The sequence below is a fragment of the Aspergillus saccharolyticus genome (assembly GCF_003184585.1).
Source record: "Aspergillus saccharolyticus JOP 1030-1 unplaced genomic scaffold BP01scaffold_25, whole genome shotgun sequence".
Lineage (NCBI taxonomy): Eukaryota > Fungi > Ascomycota > Eurotiomycetes > Eurotiales > Aspergillaceae > Aspergillus > Aspergillus saccharolyticus.
In genome coordinates this window covers 381,930-402,469 of record NW_020290635.1, presented here as the reverse complement: position 1 = coordinate 402,469, position 20,540 = coordinate 381,930, and the positions used below count along the sequence as shown (strand labels likewise).

Below are 20,540 nucleotides of genomic sequence, written 5' to 3'. Positions count from 1 at the left end.
GAGCCCAAACCTGACCCTGCCCCGGCGCCGGCGCCTGAGCCTGCTCCCGAGCCTAAACACGACCCTGCACCGGCACCACCTCCGGCGCCGGCGCCCGAGCCTGCTCCTGAGCCCAAACATGACCCTACTCCGGCGCCGGCGCCTGAGCCTGCTCCCGAACCCGCTCCCGAGCCTACTCCCGAGCCTAAACATGATCCTGCTCCGGCACCACCTCCGGCGCCTGCTCCCGAGCCTGCTCCTGAGCCGAAACATGATCCTGCTTCCGAACCTGCTCCCGAGCCTGCTCCCGAGCCTGCTCCTGAGCCTGCTCCTGAGCCTGCCCCCGAGCCTGCTCCCGAGCCTGCTCCTGAGCCTGCTCCCGAGCCTGCCCCCGAGCCTGCTCCCGAGCCTGCCCCCGAGCCTGCTCCTGAGCCTGCCCCCGAGCCTGCACCCCAGCCTGCTCCTGAGCCTAAACATGATCCTGCTCCGGCATCACCTCCGGCGCCTGCTGCCGAGCCTGCTCCGGCACCGGCTCCTGAACCGGCACCAGAACCCAAGCACGAACCCGAACCTGCCCCCGAGCCGAAGCCTGAGGTCATATCGGAGGAACCCAAGCACGAAGACGAGCCTCCCAAGCAGCCGGAGCCGAAGACATCTACGTCCTGCGTACCGACCGTGCAGGAGGTTGTCCGTACTCTCACACAGACGCTACCAACTGAGCCCACCGAGCCCGCTGTTGCACCCAAAGTCGACGCCGTGTCCACTCAGGAAGCTCCTGCATCTAAACCCTCGACTGCCGCCCTGAGTGAGCCTACCAAGCCTGCTGCGCAGTCCAACCCTACTCAGGCGGCACCGGTGGCGACGAGTCCCTTCTCGCCGAATCTAGATGAAGCCCACCACGTCCCCACTTCTGCCTCATGTACGACCGATGTTGCTCAGAGCGCTATGACCACAGCTGCGCCCGCCCCAACCGAGCCGGTAGTCATGGACAAGATTGCCTCTAGCATCACGATCAAACAGGACTCCACTTTCCACGTGATTCCAGTGTACATGCCCGTGTCAGCGGCTACCACGCCCTCGTCACTCGCAATACCCACCGGCCTAACGAGCGCTCCCAGCCAACATACCACCGGCATCGACGCCTTCCAACCTACTCTCCGCTACAATTTGCCACCAGCAGCGCCATCCGCATCGTCGACCGGTCTCTTGTTCACCGGTGCTGGCGCACCTCAGGCCGCACCACATGCTGGCGTCTTTTCGGTCTTCTCTGGTCTTGTGGCTCTCCTAGCATTGATCTTGTAAAGATCAGGCCAGCCATTCCCTAAAATACTTGTTATCATACTGTCATTCTCCCGATTCTTACTGGATATGTACACCGAAAGTTTTGTCACTCGTTGTATCACATACTTGATACCATCACTCATTTAGTACAAAGGGAGGGGCGATCCCGCTTGTTCTAAGATGTATCTTATTTGACTACTGTTTTACATTCGTTAGACTTCAACAGGCTGTGTTTTTTTCTTCTTCTTATAAATGGTTGCCCGTACATTCGATCTTGGAGTGAGCTCGTATCTAAGTCGACTTTTCTGGCTTTGCGCTGATTTTGAGTCCCCACCTCTAGCCAGATCCATCCAAGTGCAAAAGACTTCTCCAATCATCGTGAGCGGCCTGACTCCATTCAGTTGGGGCCGTTTTCTGTCGTCCCAACTCATTGTCAAATGGTGCTCGGAACTTCTGGGGCAGTGGGCTCACGCCTTACGGAGCACGTACGGACTTAATCTATCCCTTCATCTGACCCACTAATTCCCTGATCCTCTCCCCGCCTCTCTTCACATACCCCAGGCACGGTCCACCGAAGAGTACTTTTAAGATATGTAACTCTACACTGCAGGACAGGGCACTTTTCCGGTTCGGTTTGAGTATCTTGAAGTAGTCTTCCCACCCAGTCTACTCGTGACCCAAAAACCAGACACCCCTACTCACGCTTCCACCCCACAAAAAGAACTTCCTGCAACCCCTTTGCCTCTCACACACATAAAAACCCCCTTCACATCTGAAACTCCCCGCGACATCAGACCCCAGCCATGACCCCCAGATACAAGATCCGCCCCGCCACCGAATCCGACGCCCCGCATCTCGCCCACATCAACATCGTCGCCTTCCACCATAGCCCCTTCTGGCACAACCTGTTCCCTAACCTCGATATCGCCGCGACTACGCCCCTGAAACTGGCCCGCACCCTCGCCAAGCTCGCCGACGCGGAATCCCACCTCCTCGTCGCGGAGGAGGTCTCGTCGGGCCGGGTGGTCGGGTACGCGCGGTGGATCGCGCCGGGGATAGATGCCGAGGACTCACCGGCGGAGGTCTCGTTGCAGGACCCACAGAATCTAAACTTGGTAGCCACGTGGCGAGCGCAGCAGCAACAGCAGGACAAGACAGAGAAAAGCGCGGGGCAGGGGGAGGAAGATGCGCCTGGTATCCTACATGGCCAGGAAGCGCGGGCAGGAGCGGGAGGTGGGATGAATCCCCCGGGGACGAATCGGGCGGTGCAGCAGCGATTCTGGGGGCAGTTGGAGCGATTGAAGGGGTTGTATGTGCGGGAGGGGGATTTTGGTGAGTAGTTCCTTTTCGGTTCGCCTTTGCTTCTCGTTGCTTTTCCTTTTTCCTTTTCTCTGTGTCTCCCCTCCGGGGTCTTGGATTGCATCTGGCGGAGATGGAGTCAGTCGAAGATAGCACTACCGCCAAAGGGCTCGAGTCTCTCTCTCTAATGTGATGCAGCACTTGAGTTACTGGCAACTCTCCCGGAAGAACAGGGGAAAGGGGTGGCATCCGGGTTGTTGCGGTGGGGGTTGGAAAGGGCGGACCGGGTGAACGCCCGGGTCTATCTTGAAGCGACGGAGGAAGGGTACCCCATCTATCGCAAGTATGGCTGGCGCGATTTGGAGCCGTTCGAGTTGGACTTCGCCGAGTATGGGGGTCAGGGGAGGCAGAGGTGGATTACCATGATGCGCGATAGACAGAAATCGAAGCCAGTGTTGGATAGACAGCAGTGAGATTGGGGCATGTTCGTGCTATTTTGCAATTGAGCAGAGTAACTTGCAGATATGACGATTAATGTCTCGGACCATGCGGCGCAGACTCATTGCCGCCAAGACGAGGCAGGGTCAGTGCTCACTCACCATACAAATGAGTCATATGAGATAGTATTATATGGACTCCCCCCTCCTCCGCGTATCTCCATGCAGGACTGAAGCTCTGTTGCATTCACACATCCTAATCTACGTGTTGCAAATCTTGTGATATCTCTCCATCATAAATCCACTATCCCTCTCGATATTACCCACCCCCCCTCCCGGTACACCCGCAACATGTCGAAGCAGTGCTATGCCACAGACTCTCCCTTTGAAGGGATCATCGGCTACTATCGTGCTGTGCGTCACGGTCAACATATCTTCGTCTCTGGCACGACCGCCGTCGACCCAAACCCTTCCACACAAAGCAGCCCTCAGATCCTGTTTCCAGGTGATGCAAAGCAGCAGACTCGCGTGGCTCTGGAAGAGTGCATCAAGGCCGTGAGAGCCATGGGAGGACGAGGACCCGAGGACATTGTGCGCGTGAAGATGTTCGTCAGTCGGCGGGAGGACTGTCTTGCCGTAGGCGAGGGCTTCCGTGAGGTTTTGGGCAAGGGGAATGCCAGCAGCAGCGGCGTCCCGATCGGGGCTGCCGCAACGATGATTGTGGTGCACAATGGCTTTATTGATCCAGCGATGTTGGTCGAAATCGAGGTAGACGCTATTGCGCCAGAATAGGCGACATCGATGGGACCGGCTGCGCAGAGTGTCCTGTGTTTTGAGAATGTCCGTCAGTCACGATTGACTGGACTCAGCAACTCTTGTATAACTGGGCAGAGAATAAGATCATCCCGAGTGGGCCTCATTCATGAGATACTGGGCGAGTTAGGACAGGACGTTCGCGATTGTTGTTGAATCGCGCGTCTCATAACATGTACCGGTGCCGGCCGCTTGGTAAAGAGTTCATATTGAGCAATTCCCTGCTCCAGGAGAATCACCAATCCATCGACAACTATCCACCCTTGAGTGGTCCGATCATTCATTGACGCCCGTAATGGCGTCTGATACCTCCCGTATGCGACCTGTCTATCATTAGTTTGTAGCTTTTATGCAGGCTGAAATGACTCACATCCACAAAAACCCCGCCCGTGGTACTCTGCAGCCACTGTTCTGGCAACAGCAGCTGTACGGGTGACTGACTGTCTATTTCGAGTGCAGGTAGACAAGCCACAATGATGGTAGGTTGCCGCAGATGCTGAGGCCAAGGCTCCTTTGTGGAACACAAGACCGCAATCTGAAGGTCAGCAGGTGTATCTGACGACGCAGCCCAGTGACGGTAGGATTCTGCGAGCCTCTCTGCATGAGAAGCTGTTCGGTTATAGAGACAGATATGCCGCACACCGAGCTGCAAGCAAGCGTAGACCGCAGCCCGAGCCATACCACCGGCTCCAACAATCAAGGCCGACGTACCAGCGCGAATGGCATTTGCCGGCGACAAATTTTTTTCAATTCCAGCCATGATACCGATATAGTCTGTATTGTACCCTTTGAGCTTTGTGGTGCGGTGTCCTGTCTCTGAATTGATCTGCTCCAAGACTACCGTGTTGACTGCCTTGATGTCCCTTGCTTCATGACTGATTTCGTCTAAAAGGGGGAGGACTTCGGTCTTGAACGGCAAGGAGATCGCAACACCACCATGTTTGCCATCGCTCAGTAGTGAATTGACCTCACGGAGAACTCCAGATTGTACGCTGCTGTATTGATGTGGTAGCCCACAGGCAGTATAGGCAGCATTATGCATCGCTGGCGAGAGACTTTGTGCCACGTTCCGACCAAAAATTGTGAACAGCTTTTTGGGAGTCATGAAGCAGGCCGCAAGAGCTTGTTCGGCCGACTGGAGAGAGATTCCCTCGCTGCGACAGCAGGGTAGTACTACGGGCGACAGAATCGGATTCAAACAGAGACTAGATCTACCCGTGTTCCCCGTGTTATAGGCAATGATTGGAAACTTAGCCTTTTCGGCTAAGCCATGACGTAGCGAGATGCAAGCCAGATTATCAGTCTCATCTCTTGACTCTCCAGTGAGTCGCAGGGCATCACAACCAAGATTCTCCGCTCGTTTAAGCAGCTCAAAAGCATCCGCTGACCGGTCATAAAGTGACAACGGACGAGGTATGTGGTATGCAGCAATAATCCGAATTGAGCCTTTGGTGTCGGCGAGTTCCCTCAAGAGTTCTGAAGGGCAGCTGAGAGAGCAGACAAGAACATCCGGCACTAGTCTGAGAAGGTGCTTCAAGAATTTGTCAGAGCTTACCAGCTCTGTCTGCTGTGAAGCAGCGACCTCGACAAATACCGGGACTCTTGCGTACATCCTGAGAATAGCTATATGCTTTGCCAAGCGTTCAGCCAGCTCAGGCACTCCATGCTTTGGATCAATGTCGATTAAGATGTTTACGGCATCTGCACCGCTGTCCAACTGCTCGTGATCTACTTTTCCCTTTTCTAACCAGCTTACAGGAAGCTGCAAAGCATGCGTATGAAGCGCGGTAAATGGATTTGCTGAATATACGCCGCTAGTGTCTCGGCCATAGATGCGCTCCAGGAAGGCGATGAACACACTACCCGCTTTCTTGAGTCGCATATGGGCAGCCGCTGGCATGCCGTCCCAGTTTTCCAGGTCTTGGGTGAGATTGAAGAAATCGAAGTTGGAACAAGCCTCGAAGATTGGGTTTCCAACTTCGTACAAATGAACAAATTTGTCCTTGCTGATGTTGATATTCCGTTGCAGCTCCGATCGATCTCGCCTGATGTAGACGACAGGATGCCTTTGGGCAAAGCTATTGAGTAGCTCTTGCTGTTGACGAGTAGCCAGCCACCCCAAACCAACAATCACACACCCTGATTGATGCTGTGTCAGAAGTCGTTGCGTCAGCTTTAACTCTACTTCTCGGTAGAGCGCAGCTCCATGCTGTGCTATGTACTCCTGGGGCGAAGCGTGCACCTCCTGGCAAAACACGGTATTGAAGTCAATCAAGCGGCGGCGAAGTGCGACAGATGCGATGATTCCCAGCGTCTTCTTGCCCGCGCCGACAAACCCGACCAATACGAGAGTTGCATCGGGATTGTACTGTTTGGTGCGTACCGCGCCTTCGGGATGTGGCGGAGAGTTGTCAGGCGAGATTGTTGGTGCCATTGTCAACTAGCAGAATGAACGGTAACCTCAGTCATGGGGTCAAGGTCGATTAGAAAAGCAGAAGGACCTCCAGGCTTTCAAGTGTTTCACTTGCCTGTCGATGAGGTTGGGCGACCGGATTTGCCGTCGCTTAAGATCCTAGCCGATCACATGACAGTTCCCAATTTCCAACCACCAGATAGTTCTGCGTCCACAGCACCTGTCGGATCAGTGTATTGCATTCAGTCAACTCTTGTATAATATGCCCAATCCTCGACCGTCAAAGAGAAAGCGTATTGGCCGTGCTTGTGACCAATGCCGACGTCGGAAGAGCAAGTGCGGCGGCGAGCAGCCGGAATGCTCCATCTGTCAGGCGGCAAATCGCAGCTGCACGTATCAGAACAGCAGCCGGCGGAGAGGATTGCAGTCGGGATATGTAAGGAGCTTGGAGGTTGCGCTCGGATTTATCCTCGACCGCGTGCCTAGCAGTGGGAGCACTTTGCAGCGCATTGTTCATGGGGCTCAGGAGGGCAAGCGGTTCGCATCCAATGAATGGGCCGACCGTTGGAGAAAGTCCAGGCTCGCCAAAGAAGTTATTCATCTGGCTCAAGTCGATTCTGGTCATGATGCAGACGACGCTGACTTGGATGACATGGGAGAGATGGATTTGCTGGAGAGCTGGTTGGAGGATGAAGGAGAAGGAGTAGGAGGAGGGGGAGAAGAGCAGCAGATGGAGATGGAAGGTGAAGTGGCTGGGGACGAAAGAGGAGAGCAATCACCACCACCACCACAACAACAACAAGCACCACCAGATCCACCATCCTACCACGTCACATCGGATGCACAGATCGCAGACTCTTTAGATTGGCCGTATCCAGACAGCACGGCCGATCTGGTCAATCATTACTTCCTCCACACTCATTCTTGGTTCCCTATTATCGAACGCAGAGAGATTTTGCGCATCATGCATACCCACTCCAATTCCCCAAAAGACTCTGCCTGTCGTCTTCTTCTCTGGGCAATCCTAGCCTATACGTCCACAACTTGTGATGTGAGGCTTAATCCTACTCCTCGGATAGTCCAGCAGTCTATCCAGAAAAGAATCGTTCGCAGCTATGAGAACACGGACCTCCACCACATCCAAGCCCTTCTTCTTCTCGTCCTCATACACCTTGAATGGGGTGATCTGAATCAGGCATGGGTGCTTGTTGGACAGGCAACTCGGCTACTGGTCATGCTACCTGAGTCAGCGAGGACTCACCGTCACAAACATGCTTTTGTCGGCTGTACCCTACTTGACGGTATCATATCTGCTTTACTCGATGAAACACCATCCTTGCTCGCCGCAAAACACCTGGTCTACACACAAGTTGAAGAAGATGATGTGGATGAGTGGGACACCTGGACCTCGCAACGAATCCAGGGTGCGGGATTGCGATCCAGATCGACGAGCCCTCTCCGGGCATTGAGCACATTCAACACGATCTCCAAATTGATACAGAGCCTCAACCGCGTGTCCTTGTGTACATCTGGCTTTGGTTCCTTACATGCTCTCCTCGCAGAACTGCAACGCTTACAGAAGCAAATCGCGGAACACCGTCCATACAGAGGCGTGGAGTATGCTACACCGCCCCTACTAACTCTGCATCTCACTTCAGGTTTCATCATGCTGAAGATGATCGACAAGGGCAAGCTGATGGGCACTTTTGAAGCTGGTGAGAACGTTCAGTGTTTGAGAACGATGGTCAACCTTCTTGACGATTACGTGGAGATCACTGGCAATGCCAGATCGACACCTTTGCTTCGATGCTTCACATTCCAGGTCAGACAATCGATGCAGGGGCTACCCCAATGCTCCGAAAGCGAAGACGCGGAACATCTCATGAAACGAGTTTCTCATCACGCAGACATGCTGAAGCTGGATAACATTCAACTTCACCCAGATCCCGAGACGCCGCTGTTTCGGCAACACGGCTTGCGCAAATTGGATAGTACTTTTCTCGGTAGTACTCCATCATGGCCAATAACAGGCTCAGGAATAGGGAGTGATTATATGGCTGTCGTACCAGTCATTCCCCATATCCCTACGGCCGCCCGCGTTGTTCCTGAGACCTTGGCAGCCCAGCCACTGCAGCCACCGGATGCAGATGATTTCGGGGATTTATTCGAAGAGATCATGACATCGATTCCAATCAGCAGGTAATACTTCTGGCATGACCGTTTGGTATCTAGCTACTGATAATCTGCTCAGACACGAGCCTACGTTTGCGGAGAACTTGGGGTTCTACGCGGGCAATATGGATACAGACTTTCTCGAACAACTTCAACATATACACCCAAATACGTGAAGGCGCAGTGTCACTTGTTGGTAAATTCTCAGAGTAGTAAATGGAAATGGACAGTCTCCGAGACGTGGCTACAGTCAGAAAACGGAGCAACCCATCACTCCCAGGCCATCTCCTTTCCATCAAGCCACTCCTTGGCCTGCCAATAGAGCAGATCATGTTTCCTCCCGTGCACGCTATCGCCTTCCCTTCGATGTCCAGGCAGATCCAACAAAACCTTGACCCCCATTGTTTCCTCTTGGAGATACGCCAGATGGCGATACCCCGGCGGATATCCGCGCAGCCGCTCGTGATCCAGCCTCGGCAGCCGGTCGGGCGTGACGGGAATCAGTTTATCCTTCTCATACCAATGCCGGACGAAGACCGCCCGCCACTGGCCGGCCAGCTCTGGATAACGAGGATCGTCTCCTTGGATCTTCTGCCAGAAGAAGATGAAGCGGCAATCACTCTCGGCGTCGGCTTCACACAGGCCTCCTGCGAGGCAGGGAAGATCGCCGAAGCGCTGCGTGATGGTGGCCTTCATCTTGGTGACGGCGCGAGTGGCCGTGGGGTCTATGTCGGTGGTGCTGCCGTGGATGCGGTGCATGATGAACGCACCTCTGTCCATGCCGGCCTGCGAGGCTTCGATGAAAGCGTTGTGATGCGTGCGGCCCGTCCAGGTGGTATAGATGTGGGCATCCGGGTGAAAGATCGAGCGCAGGTTCTCCCACTCGCAAGCATCGCGGTAGCAGGGCCACCCTTCGGCGAGTTCGCGGAGCATGTATCGCTCAAGCGCGAGGTTGGGGGGGCCGTTGTTGCGGACGGCATGTTTAGGGCGGGAGCCCGCGGGGAGGGAGTGGAGGTCAGGCATTGCGAGTGTATCTTTTTTGTAACGGGGTTTCAATCTGACATACACGTAATGATGGAAACCATTCTTTGAGGAGGGGGGGAGAGTTTCATGGTTCATATAGACGGCAACCCAAGCCGTCGGTAGAGACCTTTTCCCTAAACGGATATACTCGAGCCCGATGACTGTTCCTTAAAAAGAACTGCCTGCCTGCCACCCGTAGTAGTGTAATACTGAGCTCCCTACTCGTAAGACAATCCACCAGCCAGCAGATCCTGAGCCCTACTCACCATTCACGAACCCTTGCAATGACCGCTTCTCCCCCCACCGAGCCACGCTACTACGGCTACCTGGTCGGAGTCGGCGTCACCCACTCGATCGCCCCGCCGATGCACAACCACATCTTCCATGCCCTGGGCCACAGGGACTGGCAGTTCAAGGCTCAGGAATGCGCCACCGTGGCAGACGCGATGGCGCTTTTCCGGGCCCCGACCTTCGCCGGTGCCGGGGTGGTCACCATGCCCTACAAGCGGACGATCATGGCGCACCTGGACGGGCTCGACCCGCCAGCGCTCACCCTGGGGGCGTGCAACAACGTCTACCGCGCCGCGGACGGCTCCCTCCGCGGCACCAACACCGACTGGCGCGGGATCCTCGGCTGCCTGCGGGGCGCCAGTGCGGCGGGCCGCGGGAAACCCGCCGCCATCGTGGGGGCGGGCGGCGCCTCCCGCGCGGCTATCTACGCTCTGCACGCGGAGCTGGGCTGCTCGCTCATCTACATCGTCAACCGCGACGAACGGGAAGTGGCGGAGCTCGTGGAGGAGTGCACGCGGGTGTATGGCGCGGAGAAGCTGACCCTGGTGCATCTCACGCAGGTGGCGCAGGTGGCTGCGCTGGCGGAATCGCCGTTCTATCTCGTCGGGACAGTGCCAGACGCAGAGCCGTGCTCGCCGGAGGAGGTGACTGTGCATCAGATTGTGGAGACGCTGCTGCAGTCGTCTGCGAGTCCGGGGGCGGGGCAGGGGCCCGGCGTCTTGCTGGATATGTGTTTCAAGCCGCGACGGACGCGGTTCTTGAAGATGGCGCAACGGTACGGCTGGAGAACGGTGGAGGGAACGGAGGTCATCGGACATCAGATTGGTGAACAATACCGATTGTGGTGCGGCGAGGAGAGCAGTCGGAATCTACCGGTGGAGGAGGCGTGGGCGGTGCTGCGCCAGGCGGCCGAGGAGAGTCCGGCTATCAATTTCTGAATTGAATGACGACGGGTCGGTTGAGCACATAGCCGATGTTTTATTGTACGTTAAATAGAGCACCTAACTTATATATATATTCTTCGACGGCCATGTTCGTCTTGCTTGAGAATAGTCTACTAGTCTAGGATCCAACGCCACTGCAGTATCATTTTTTTCCCATCTCACTCACTCATCATGCCGTGCAGACCTGCTATTGCTTCCATGTCCGTCGGCCGCGCCTGGGTGCATCGCCTCCCCGACAAACTCCCCGAGATCGCAGCCGCGGGGTTTCACGGTCTGGAAATCTTCTACGAGGACCTCGAGTACCGGGCGCGCGAGCTCGGCGAGGTGAACGAAGACACGCTCTTGGCGGCCGCACGCGAGACCAAAGAGCAATGCGACCAACGCGGACTCCAGATCATCGGGCTGCAGCCATTTCTGTTCTACGAGGGCCTCGTCGACCGCGACGAGCACCGCCAGAAGATTGCCAAGTTGCACCTCTGGTTCAAGATTGTCCAAGCCCTCGGCACCGACCTCATCCAGATCCCCTCCAACTTCCAACCCTCCGGCACCTCGGGCGATCTGGATCTGATCGTAGCCGACATGGTGGAAGTGGCTGAGCTGGGGCTGCAGCAGTCACCGGTCGTGCGCTTTGCCTACGAAAACCTCGCGTGGGCGACGCATGTGTCGGCGTGGGAGACGCTGTGGGAGGTGGTGCAGCGCGTGGACCGGCCGAATTTCGGGTGCTGTCTGGATACCTTCAACATCGCCGGCCGGGTGTGGGCGGATCCCACGGCGCCGGATGGGAAAGCCCCCAATGCCGACGCGGCGTTGGCGGACTCCCTGGCGCGTTTGGCGCGCACGGTGGATGTGCGCAAGGTGTTTTACCTGCAGGTGGTGGATGCAGAGCGCATGGAGCAGCCGCTCCTCCCCGGACATCCGTTTCACTTGGAGGGGCAACCGGCGCGCATGAGCTGGAGTCGCAATGCGCGACTCTTCCTGTACGAGCAGGACCGAGGCGGATATCTTCCAGTGGTCGAGATCGCCCGAGTGTTTTTGACGGAGCTGGGATTTGAGGGATGGGTGTCGATGGAGCTCTTCTCGCGGACGATGGCGGATCCAGACCCGTCGGTGCCTCGTTCGCATGCTCAGCGGGCCATCAAAGCTTGGAATCGGCTGGCAGAGGAGCTGGATCTGTGATTAAAGATCATTAAATAGTCCTAAACTTTTCATAGTATGGACTGCATTCATTATGATATCGATTGTTCTATGTTCACGTACAAACACCCCCATCTAGTGATCACTGAGACTCCCTTTCAATAATACTCCTCCTCATCACCTCGACCGGTGCCGCCCGCCCTGTCCACAGCGTATACTGCGCAAACCCCTGCCGCAGCAACACCTCCAATCCATCCTGCACCGTCCAGCCGGCCTGTCGGGCGGCACGCATCAGCCCCGTCACCCGCGGTTTGTAGGCCATCTCGATCACCAACCCATCCTTCCGTCCCCGAAACAACTCCTCCGCCTCCTTTTCCTCGACCACATGACCGGGAATTGTGCCAATCACAACCTCAGGTCTCGAACCCTTCTCCCTCGCAGCAGAGATAGGATACCCCACCGCCACAAGCTCACACCTTCGTCCGTTGGGGGTGGCCAATCCCGCAAAATCCCGGACAATGGCCTCCGCCGTGGCGACCGTTCGGTTGGCGATGAAAATCCGGGCGAAGTCGGCCTGCAGAAGAGCATAAACCGCCGCGCGGGCTGCACCGCCTGCGCCAATGACGAGGCCTATCCGCCCGGTCCCCGAAGCGGCAGTGATGGCGACCGGCGACGTAGTAGTGAGGTCTGCACCAGGGTGGACGTTCAACCCGTCAGCAGGGGGGGACGTTGGTCCGGCGGAGTACTCGTGGACAAGCTCAAACAACCCTCGCCAGTCGGTGTTCTCCCCCTTGAGAATCCGTTTGCCGTCGTGGGTCTCGGCGATCAGCGTGTTAATGGCCCCGATATGCGTGGCGGCATCGCTGACGGAATCACAGAGCGGAAAGGCCATCAGCTTGTGCGGCATGGTCACGCTGGCGCCGCCGAAGGTGGGAGCGTCAATCAAATGCTGCACGGCTGTCAGGGAGGGGCATTCTTGGATGGTGTAGTGATAAGGCAGGTGGTGGTGGGCGAAGGCGGCGTTGTGGATGCTCGGGGAGAGGCTGGTCGTGATGGTTTGCCCAAAGATGTGGTATGTTCTTGGCGTTTCCATCTTGAAACCCAGTCAGCTGTTAGATATTTCAATAAAGGAAAAAGTGCGGTAATAAGGTAGTCGAGACCGAGACCGGTTGTGTATAATGCTCCTAGAGACGGTACGGATTTATAGGTCCCCTGGCGGATAAAGTAGATAGCCGGGTGGGATTGCCGGAGAGACTACTGACAGAAAAATGCCCATTTCAGCCCTGCAGTGTATCTCCTCCTGCACCATAACCATAAGGAAAAGTCCGCATCCCTTCTTCCACAGTTTTCTTCCACTGTTCGACCTTCTCCCCCGACTGGCCCTTCGGACAGACCTCTACAATCGCCCTCAAATGATTCACCACCTTCTGCACTTCCTCCTGCAACCGACTCCCCCACTGCATCTCCTCAAGTAACCACTCAGCCCCTTTCTCCCGACAGACCTCCTCAAACACCGCCTCCATCCGCGTTTGCTCCGCTTTGTCCTCCGCCCGCCACTTCATATTATACAAAAACGCGCGCGGTGGGTTCCACCTTGGCGCCGGCACTACCCCGCTAAACTCCCAATCCAGCACCGCTGTAATGGGACACCCAGGCTGTGCGGGATCGCACATGATGTTCGCAAAATGCAGGTCCTTGTGCGCCAGCACGTAGGGCACTTGGTTCAGTTGTTCTGCCAGCTCGCGCCGCTGCAGTCCTTCCGTAAACGCCCGAATCTGCGGGACTAGGGCTTGGTATGGCTCGAGCGAGGGGTGGAGGTTGATGGCGGAAATGTACCGATTCAGACAGCTGACGGTGAAGGCGACGTAGTTGGGGAATCCGCCGGGGACGATGGGGTTGAGCGTCTCGAGGGAGATCTCGGTTTCTGGGGTGGCGGATGTGCCCAGGGACCAGTACTTCTCCAGATCAGGCGTCTGCCAGTAAGTCTCGTCGATAGGGGGGCCGTGCGTGACCTGGCCGGATGTCGTGAGAGTGAGTCCTCCCACGTATCCGTCCTTCCAAGGGCGGGTGTGGAGTTCGAGCAGGTACTCGGTGAGTTGGCGGACCATGTCGGTTTTGGTCTCGTCCGATAATGTATCGTAGATCTTGTCGACGCTGATGCCGGGAGCTCTCTCGAGGAGGGTGAATTCATGGCTGATAGGGTTGTCCTCTGTAGCGTCGTAGCGGATGATGGCGGGGACGGGGATGGAGGTGTTCGCCCGAACCCAGCTCATTACGCCCACTTCATTGAGGGTCTTGATGCGTGGGAGTTGGCGGCCCGAGACGCGGAGGACAAGACTGATGCTGCCATCGGGATTGGGTCGCGCGTTGATTTTGGTAGTGCTGGGTGGAAATGTAACAAGATAGATGGAGCGAAAGGCCGCTGTGACTTCAAGGGGAGTGATGCTGATGGGTGGGGGAAGGGAGAGGGAAAGGATTAATGCATTGATCTTCTCCGCACTCAGGCTGGGTGGGAGGTAGTTATCAGTAGAATTCATCTTGCGAGATGAGATACAGAATGAAGCCTCTGGGAGGTGAGCAGAAGAGGAAACATAGTATATTTATATTCATCCTTGAGATCCTGGCGAGAGCTAACCAGAATCTTGTCAGCTTATTTCGAAGTTATTTCGTGAGAACAGTAGGGCCAGTCAAAGGTCTTCGCGTGGTAGGTGTGAAACATTGTCCAAGCCTCGAGCTAACGGAGTAAGCTTGCATTAGCCGATTTTCCCCTATACTTCAGAAGGATACCAGCGCATGGCATCATATTGACTCATGCTTATCAGCCCCATTGATCCATCCTTATCGGCAGCCAACAATGCAGCTCCACTATCGATTCGGTTCACAGGGCTCGACCGTTTACATGCCATGAACCTTCATTGAGAACCAAAAGATTGTCTTGTGGAACCCATTGGCCACGTTTGACGCCCTCACGTCTGCTGACAATGAAGTTAGGGTGCTTCACAAGGCTGTGGTTGGAATTACACTTACAGGCGTCTCCGCACTTCTCCCGCTAAAAGCCCAGCGCGGTTGCAAGTATACCAGTCGAACGCCCTGTTGGAATCAACTTCTATGCTCCCTCCTTAGCAAATAAATCAGATGAGAAACAAGCGCTCTTCATGAAACCGGAATTTGCGTTTCATAAAACCTCATTGGGCAACAAAAATAGCCGCAAATGCAATGCCAGCACCAGCGCCAAGCTCAGCGCTTATAGTTCAGCCTTGTCATCCACCATGCGTCGACAGCCATCGATATATGTATATCAATCATGCCCGCGCAGCACTTGATAGAGCCCCTATGAGTCAACCAGCACCAGACTCTGTAAGGAGTAAGGTATGACACAATTGGTCGATGAGACTTGCGCGAAATCCCTTCGTCTTCTCTCCCTTGGTAAGCCCTGCAGCCCTGACCCGAAATCGGATCCAAACTAAATGCTTCTTCCAAAGACGGTGGGGGGATTACAGCCATCAGCCAGCTCATAATCCTCAAATCTATCATGCTTTCTGTTCAACAACAGCAAGCCCTTCCCGAAACACCGAAGCCTCACGAGATTTTCGACCTGATTAGTGGCAGTGGCCACGGCGGTCTCCTCGCTTTACTTCTGGGCCGTCTCCACCTATCCGTCGATGAAGCCGTCTTCGAATACCGCCAGCTCGCCCAACGCGTGTTCTCCCGGCCGAAACGACGCAGCGGAAATGGGAAATACAGCGCCCACGAAATGGAGGCCGCGATCAAGGACATTATAGGCCGGAATACACCAGATCAGAATCCAGAGACGACTTTGCTTGAGGCCGAGTCTGACACCGAGCAGGAGGGCAGTGGAGAGGTTAGGAAAGGGTGTAAAGTGTAGGTCTTCATCTCTTCACATTATGGAGTCAGCGACGGAGGGAATAGAAGAGGAAAGTTTTTGGCTGACAATTGATAAAAGGTGTTTATGTGTCCGCAGCACTCAAGCCATTGATTATGCGCGACTATTCTGCTCATATCGAACTTATCGAGCCGGGGATTATGCAGATCTCACAGTCTGGCAGGCGGCACGGGCGGTGACGGCCCACCCCGGGATGTTCAAACCGTTGAAGGTCGGTGTGGAGGAGTTTGTGGATGGGAGCCTGGGCACGAAAAATCCCTGTCGCCTACTGCTGAGCGAGGCGGGTCGCCTATTCGATAAGCGTCGGTCGGTGGGCTGTGTGGTGAGCATTGGAGCAGGGAAGCCTCCGCCATTGCAGCTGAGTCGACCAGGCCTCTTTCAGCGACTCCTGCCCACGAAGATCGTCTCAGTGGTCGAGTCGCTGAGTTTCGAGGCCGAGGCAGTTGCGCGGGATATGGAAGAGAGGTTCGAAGCATCCCCCGACGTCTACTTTCGATTCAATGTGGGGGGAAGAGTTGCGGATGTGGACATGGCGGATTGGGAGAGAGAAAATGAGGTGGAGAGTAAAACATTCGACTATCTCGCTGCGTTTGAGATAGAAACTACTGTGTCACGAGCTGCGGCTGCACTTTACGGCGAGAACAGGGAGGTTGCTACGGGAAAAATTATGACAGTGTCTGATTTGTGAGAATAAAGGTCGTGGGTAAGCTAATGATTGATGCTCATATGTAACGCCAGCAAACAAATCATCTTTCTTCCTTCCCAGATACTAAAAGTCCGATCAGAGAGTATACGCTGCGGTACAGTGAAGGGGTTGATGGGGAGACTGCACTCAATCCGCCTTCTTCGGCTGACGGATCATACAATACAGCTGCGCACATTAGCCTCCATCTGCATGAACGAGCCCCTTGATCTACCAGAGAAAGAAGTTCACTTACCTTGCAACTATCATTCCCATCCACACAGTCAATCTCCTCCACCAGCTCGAAGCCCAACTTTTCATAGATGACCAGGTTGGGAAACCCCTTGGAACTTTCCAGATAGCAGGGCATTCCCTCCAGGTCCGCCTTCTGTGTCACCGCCTCGACCAACTTGCGGCCGACGCCCATACCCCGCATCTCGGAGTTGACGGCCAACACATTACAGAAGTAATACCCGCGGGGGTCAGTCCAGACCTTGGCGTGGGTGGCTTCCTGGCGCTGCTTCCACTGCCAGTACCGCCGTACGTTGAGCCCGCCGCGGCCGCCGAAGCGGATGTTGAAGAGCAGTTGGCGGAAGGAGAGCAGCCAATCCTGGGCCCAGACAGTCCACGAGACCGGCTCCGATGCAGGCTGTGGGGGGAACCACCAGCAGACGCCGGCAATCTCGCTGCAGGGGGCCTTGTCGCTGTCGCCGGGACGGGAGGTGGCTTTGGCGATGTAGATGGGCGCTTCGCACGAGAGTCCGTATCGGAAATGGGCGGCCATCGAGGCGGCGTTGCGTTGCAAATTGAACTGGGGTTGGCTGTTATTGACGGATTCTTTGGAAGGGAAGATGGATTGGGCGCGGAAACTTGGATTTCTCTCTACATGTATCCTTATCATACATCATCCGGGGGGGTTTTTTCAGGCGAGGCAGCGATGGCGGGGGGAAAATCATCGCTATCTCAAACCCAAACCCCTCCGAATGGAGATCATACGTACCCCAGATCTCTTGTTGAATACCCAGCGGAAGAATGGATCATCGGCAAATGCTGTCTGGATGCATGCTACGGCCTCCGGAATATCCGCGGTGGTGAGGGGAAGGACTTCAACGGCCATGATGTAGATGATATCAAGAACAGAGAGTAGGTCAAGGAGAAGTTCAATTCAATTCCTACTGTGTCTGCGAATAGGTTGCGAGAGGGCAATGGTGTATGCGTGAGAATGGCGGCGAAGGGGGATAAGCGAGATCGCCATCTATTGATGGGGAGTCCACTGAACCAAGAAGAGAAGGGGAGGAGACAGGGAGGAGGGAGAGATGGGAGGGAGAGAAATGAAGGTGATGCTAAGGAATAACCAAACGGGTAGGACTGAGTTCTTGAGGTGAGTCTGAGATGAATTGGTGAATTGAGAGAAGGAGAAGAGACTAATGAAGGCAACGGGGCTTGGTGGGAAGTCTTATACCAACGCCATTCTTCGCTCAGTGTTTCGGACGATCAAAAGTACAGCTGAGTGCATCTGCACCCGGGGTCTACGCCTGCACCTACACCTGCAGTTACCAAGGTGCCCTACAGGCTACCGACCAGAGACCTGGTACCACCTACCGAGTACTACTAGTCCTATTGAGTCCAGCCCATTCGTCCCATTCAGGCAAGTCCTACTCCGCTTCCCGTGACGTCCAAGTCTATTCCGCATCTGGGAGTTCGACGCGTAGGCGGGGCTGAGGTCACGGGACTCATCTTGTTTCATGAAGCCAATCATTGACGGCAGATCGGCCTCGCTAGGTCATCGGTCAGCTGGCTAGGCAATTTCCGGCAGGTTGTGCCGGGGGAACGGTTCACGGTTATCAATACTGGCCCATTAAACCTATCAGCTGCAGTCGATACAGCAGGGCTTATCGTGGTCAAAAAGGCTGCAGAGACTGAAATCATTGAATGATGAGACACACCTCTCCCCTTCTTTATTGGACACGTCGACGCAAAGATCTGACCTTATACGAGAATGCATGACTTCAGGGGCAATGTACCGACGCGAAGTAGTAAATTAAAATTCCTTTCGAATCACGGAGTACACACACCGGAAGCTAGCTTCGGCGTTTCCCACCACTCTCCATGTCTTCTTCAGAGTCACATCATCATGCTTATGCATTGCCCATTATTTACTGTTTGTCTCCGACTCTGATGACCGTGCTCTTGAACTAGCCACTGACGGCGCCTCTGTCGTCCTTGTGCATTGGCGCTGCGCCTAAGCATACCAGTTACATCAGAGTGTTGTTTTTGTGTTGGAGACGGAGGGGATTCTTTTCCAGGAATTCTTTTGTACAACGACATGATTTCATAGCAGCTGGTCTCATGCTAAATTGTTTCTCGGAACCGTAGACTGAAACCGCGAGCAACTAAGGGTGGACGACAATTCTACCTGTCACAACCCATATCGAGATCATCTGGAACCACGGTCGAACTCAAGAAAAGATCCTCACCGCTCACTGAGCGCCAAGGAGAATTCATGTTGATTTTTTGGGACAGAAAGACTCCTTGCATCAATACCATGGGAAAAGATATGAAGTCAGAACTGCGTTCTGAAGGCAGAAGAGAACGTATTCCTGATCTTGCCTGAAGACAGTCAAGCGGTTTACTGAAGTAACCCAGCATTGACTGCCTCTTCTTCTTCTTCTATTTCTACACACGTTCTAATTTCCACAGTACACTACATGATAGGGAGATTTGCTCACCGACAAATTACCATTCGATGAAAGAAGATGCACAAAGTATCTCGTACAGTATATTCTCAGACATGTCGAAGAGATTGATGGTTTGACTAAGGACTACGTAATGCCGAGTCCATCCGCGAACGGTCAGAGCGCGGGTGTCGACCAAAACATGTCAATTGATCTTGAGCAACCACTAGTAAGATCAAACTGTACTCAGATCTACGGCAGGGAATTGAGAATGATATCAATGATTCAACTATGAATGTGACACCTATTCAAGCTCTCACATGATGTCTCCGGGCCGTGTTCTCGGCAATGGGGTCTCTTCATGCGATAAGCTTAAAATAACTTAAGCTCATGCAGCCAATCTGTTCGGTGTGACCGATATGCTTTCCATACCTACATTCCTGGTGATGTGACCACGAGAACCAATATTGTTTAGGTCTTCGACGGGGTCAGCATAGAGTGTGGTGATATTGGCTTTGGTGAGAATTTCAACCCACCACTGAAGACAGGACCAGGAATCCATGGTAGAATGTATGATGTGAAAAAATTGGACCCAATCTCCTATTATCGTCCCGGTATCCAGCGGAACCATGCTAATCGCTGACCCTCAGGCTTGGGCACGGCTGGCGGGCCGGAAGCCCCCACACCCCTCTCCACCAGATCGTGATCGGAGCTGAACCCTCTGGAAGCCAGAAGGTCGTCACTGGACTGACTAGCCCGGATCCAATCATCTAATCTCAGCAATCGATTAGCCAGTAACTGTTACTATAACTATCGCGCAATCATCCACGCTTTGTCAAGATCCCTCGACGGCCTCAAGCGATGCATGACGACGAGGACAAGCGTGGTCCACTAAGCTCCTCCTTTTAACCCCATCCGCTTGATCACATCGTCCCAGTGCCCATTCCCGCTATTTCAGTCAAGATGAGAATCTCTATTGCTTATCACAGAGTAACGTTCGCGTTCGGCCCAAAAGCTAGTATTGGTCGCGCAAGAATCTTGTCTCTCGATCACGATGTCCGAATCATCGAAAACTTAGATCGTGATCTCAAGCGTATTGTGGCCATCATAGACAGAAGAAACTCGTGAAAGTTCTGTCTGCTGTCATCAGAATCGATTTTCAGCAACGATGGGGGTTGGACGATGACTGTAATGCTTTTCGTGGAGGATATCGCAAGGTATGTCACTTTGTGTGACGACGTCGAAGAAGCGCAATACCATTGAAGGGAAAGGGCCCTTGCTGCTACCCATCATCCTGCAGTCTAAGATCTACTCGTCGGTAAGAATTGTAGCGGTCATATCTTGAGCTGCGTATTGACGACGGGGAGAGTTCTTCGGACGGCCTGCAGCTTATATGTCATACGAACCGAATTGGGCCAGGGGTTGGCCTACTGACAAAGGGGGAGATTGAGTTACCCTGCTCGTACTACAGCTCCTATGCCTCACAAAGTCTT

At 54.6% G+C, this 20,540-nt stretch overlaps 12 protein-coding genes across 12 annotated transcripts; 7 read left to right on the top strand and 5 right to left on the bottom strand.

The window, feature by feature from the left end:
• Positions 1-39: 39 nt before the first annotated feature.
• On the top strand, positions 40-1,281 carry BP01DRAFT_384382 (uncharacterized protein; the record flags this gene model as incomplete). The annotated part of the gene is made up of 1 exon (XM_025577505.1): positions 40-1,281. A coding segment is annotated over one exon (1,242 nt), but the record flags the coding sequence as incomplete, so codon positions are not given.
• A 505-nt stretch (positions 1,282-1,786) lies between these two features.
• BP01DRAFT_358438 (acyl-CoA N-acyltransferase) lies at positions 1,787-3,247 on the top strand. The gene is made up of 2 exons (XM_025575432.1): positions 1,787-2,592; positions 2,758-3,247. Exons 1-2 carry the CDS (start codon positions 2,064-2,066, stop codon positions 3,030-3,032), a joined length of 804 nt encoding a protein of 267 aa, XP_025429713.1. The 5' UTR covers positions 1,787-2,063; the 3' UTR covers positions 3,033-3,247.
• Positions 3,247-4,132, top strand: BP01DRAFT_358437 (YjgH family protein). The gene has a single exon (XM_025575431.1). The coding sequence runs from the start codon at positions 3,348-3,350 to the stop codon at positions 3,786-3,788; it is 441 nt and encodes a 146-aa protein (XP_025429712.1). The 5' UTR covers positions 3,247-3,347; the 3' UTR covers positions 3,789-4,132.
• Positions 3,853-6,395, bottom strand: BP01DRAFT_97983 (putative pentafunctional AROM polypeptide). The gene is made up of 2 exons (XM_025580282.1): positions 4,180-6,395; positions 3,853-4,132 (listed from the first exon to the last, which is right to left on the bottom strand). Exons 1-2 carry the CDS (start codon positions 6,241-6,243, stop codon positions 3,917-3,919), a joined length of 2,280 nt encoding a protein of 759 aa, XP_025429711.1. The 5' UTR covers positions 6,244-6,395; the 3' UTR covers positions 3,853-3,916.
• A 1-nt stretch (position 6,396) lies between these two features.
• On the top strand, positions 6,397-8,570 carry BP01DRAFT_402493 (uncharacterized protein; the record flags this gene model as incomplete). The annotated part of the gene is made up of 2 exons (XM_025578642.1): positions 6,397-8,421; positions 8,474-8,570. The coding sequence occupies exons 1-2, from the start codon at positions 6,485-6,487 to the stop codon at positions 8,568-8,570; spliced, it is 2,034 nt and encodes a 677-aa protein (XP_025429710.1). The 5' UTR covers positions 6,397-6,484.
• A 31-nt stretch (positions 8,571-8,601) lies between these two features.
• Positions 8,602-9,505, bottom strand: BP01DRAFT_417204 (putative pathogenesis associated protein Pep2). Its single transcript, XM_025579243.1, has one exon. The coding sequence runs from the start codon at positions 9,415-9,417 to the stop codon at positions 8,665-8,667; it is 753 nt and encodes a 250-aa protein (XP_025429709.1). The 5' UTR covers positions 9,418-9,505; the 3' UTR covers positions 8,602-8,664.
• A 196-nt stretch (positions 9,506-9,701) lies between these two features.
• BP01DRAFT_402492 (shikimate dehydrogenase family protein) lies at positions 9,702-10,646 on the top strand (the record flags this gene model as incomplete). Its single annotated transcript, XM_025578641.1, has 1 exon — positions 9,702-10,646. One exon carries the CDS (start codon positions 9,702-9,704, stop codon positions 10,644-10,646), a length of 945 nt encoding a protein of 314 aa, XP_025429708.1.
• Positions 10,647-10,740: 94 nt separating this feature from the next.
• Positions 10,741-11,828, top strand: BP01DRAFT_402489 (sugar phosphate isomerase/epimerase family protein; the record flags this gene model as incomplete). The annotated part of the gene is made up of 1 exon (XM_025578640.1): positions 10,741-11,828. The coding sequence occupies exon 1, from the start codon at positions 10,824-10,826 to the stop codon at positions 11,826-11,828; it is 1,005 nt and encodes a 334-aa protein (XP_025429707.1). The 5' UTR covers positions 10,741-10,823.
• Positions 11,829-11,928: 100 nt separating this feature from the next.
• BP01DRAFT_344453 (shikimate dehydrogenase family protein) lies at positions 11,929-12,888 on the bottom strand (the record flags this gene model as incomplete). Its single annotated transcript, XM_025573563.1, has 2 exons — positions 12,480-12,888; positions 11,929-12,416 (listed from the first exon to the last, which is right to left on the bottom strand). Exons 1-2 carry the CDS (start codon positions 12,877-12,879, stop codon positions 11,929-11,931), a joined length of 888 nt encoding a protein of 295 aa, XP_025429706.1. The 5' UTR covers positions 12,880-12,888.
• Positions 12,889-12,938: 50 nt separating this feature from the next.
• Positions 12,939-14,323, bottom strand: BP01DRAFT_402483 (phosphotransferase family protein; the record flags this gene model as incomplete). The annotated part of the gene is made up of 2 exons (XM_025578639.1): positions 12,939-13,840; positions 13,892-14,323. The coding sequence occupies 2 exons, from the start codon at positions 14,321-14,323 to the stop codon at positions 13,064-13,066; spliced, it is 1,209 nt and encodes a 402-aa protein (XP_025429705.1). The 3' UTR covers positions 12,939-13,063.
• Positions 14,324-15,157: 834 nt separating this feature from the next.
• Positions 15,158-16,378, top strand: BP01DRAFT_375366 (FabD/lysophospholipase-like protein; the record flags this gene model as incomplete). The annotated part of the gene is made up of 3 exons (XM_025576890.1): positions 15,158-15,212; positions 15,269-15,648; positions 15,854-16,378. The coding sequence occupies 3 exons, from the start codon at positions 15,158-15,160 to the stop codon at positions 16,376-16,378; spliced, it is 960 nt and encodes a 319-aa protein (XP_025429704.1).
• On the bottom strand, positions 16,366-17,805 carry BP01DRAFT_358436 (GNAT family N-acetyltransferase). The gene is made up of 3 exons (XM_025575430.1): positions 17,373-17,805; positions 16,629-17,183; positions 16,366-16,561 (listed from the first exon to the last, which is right to left on the bottom strand). The coding sequence occupies exons 1-3, from the start codon at positions 17,487-17,489 to the stop codon at positions 16,523-16,525; spliced, it is 711 nt and encodes a 236-aa protein (XP_025429703.1). The 5' UTR covers positions 17,490-17,805; the 3' UTR covers positions 16,366-16,522.
• Positions 17,806-20,540: the final 2,735 nt, after the last annotated feature.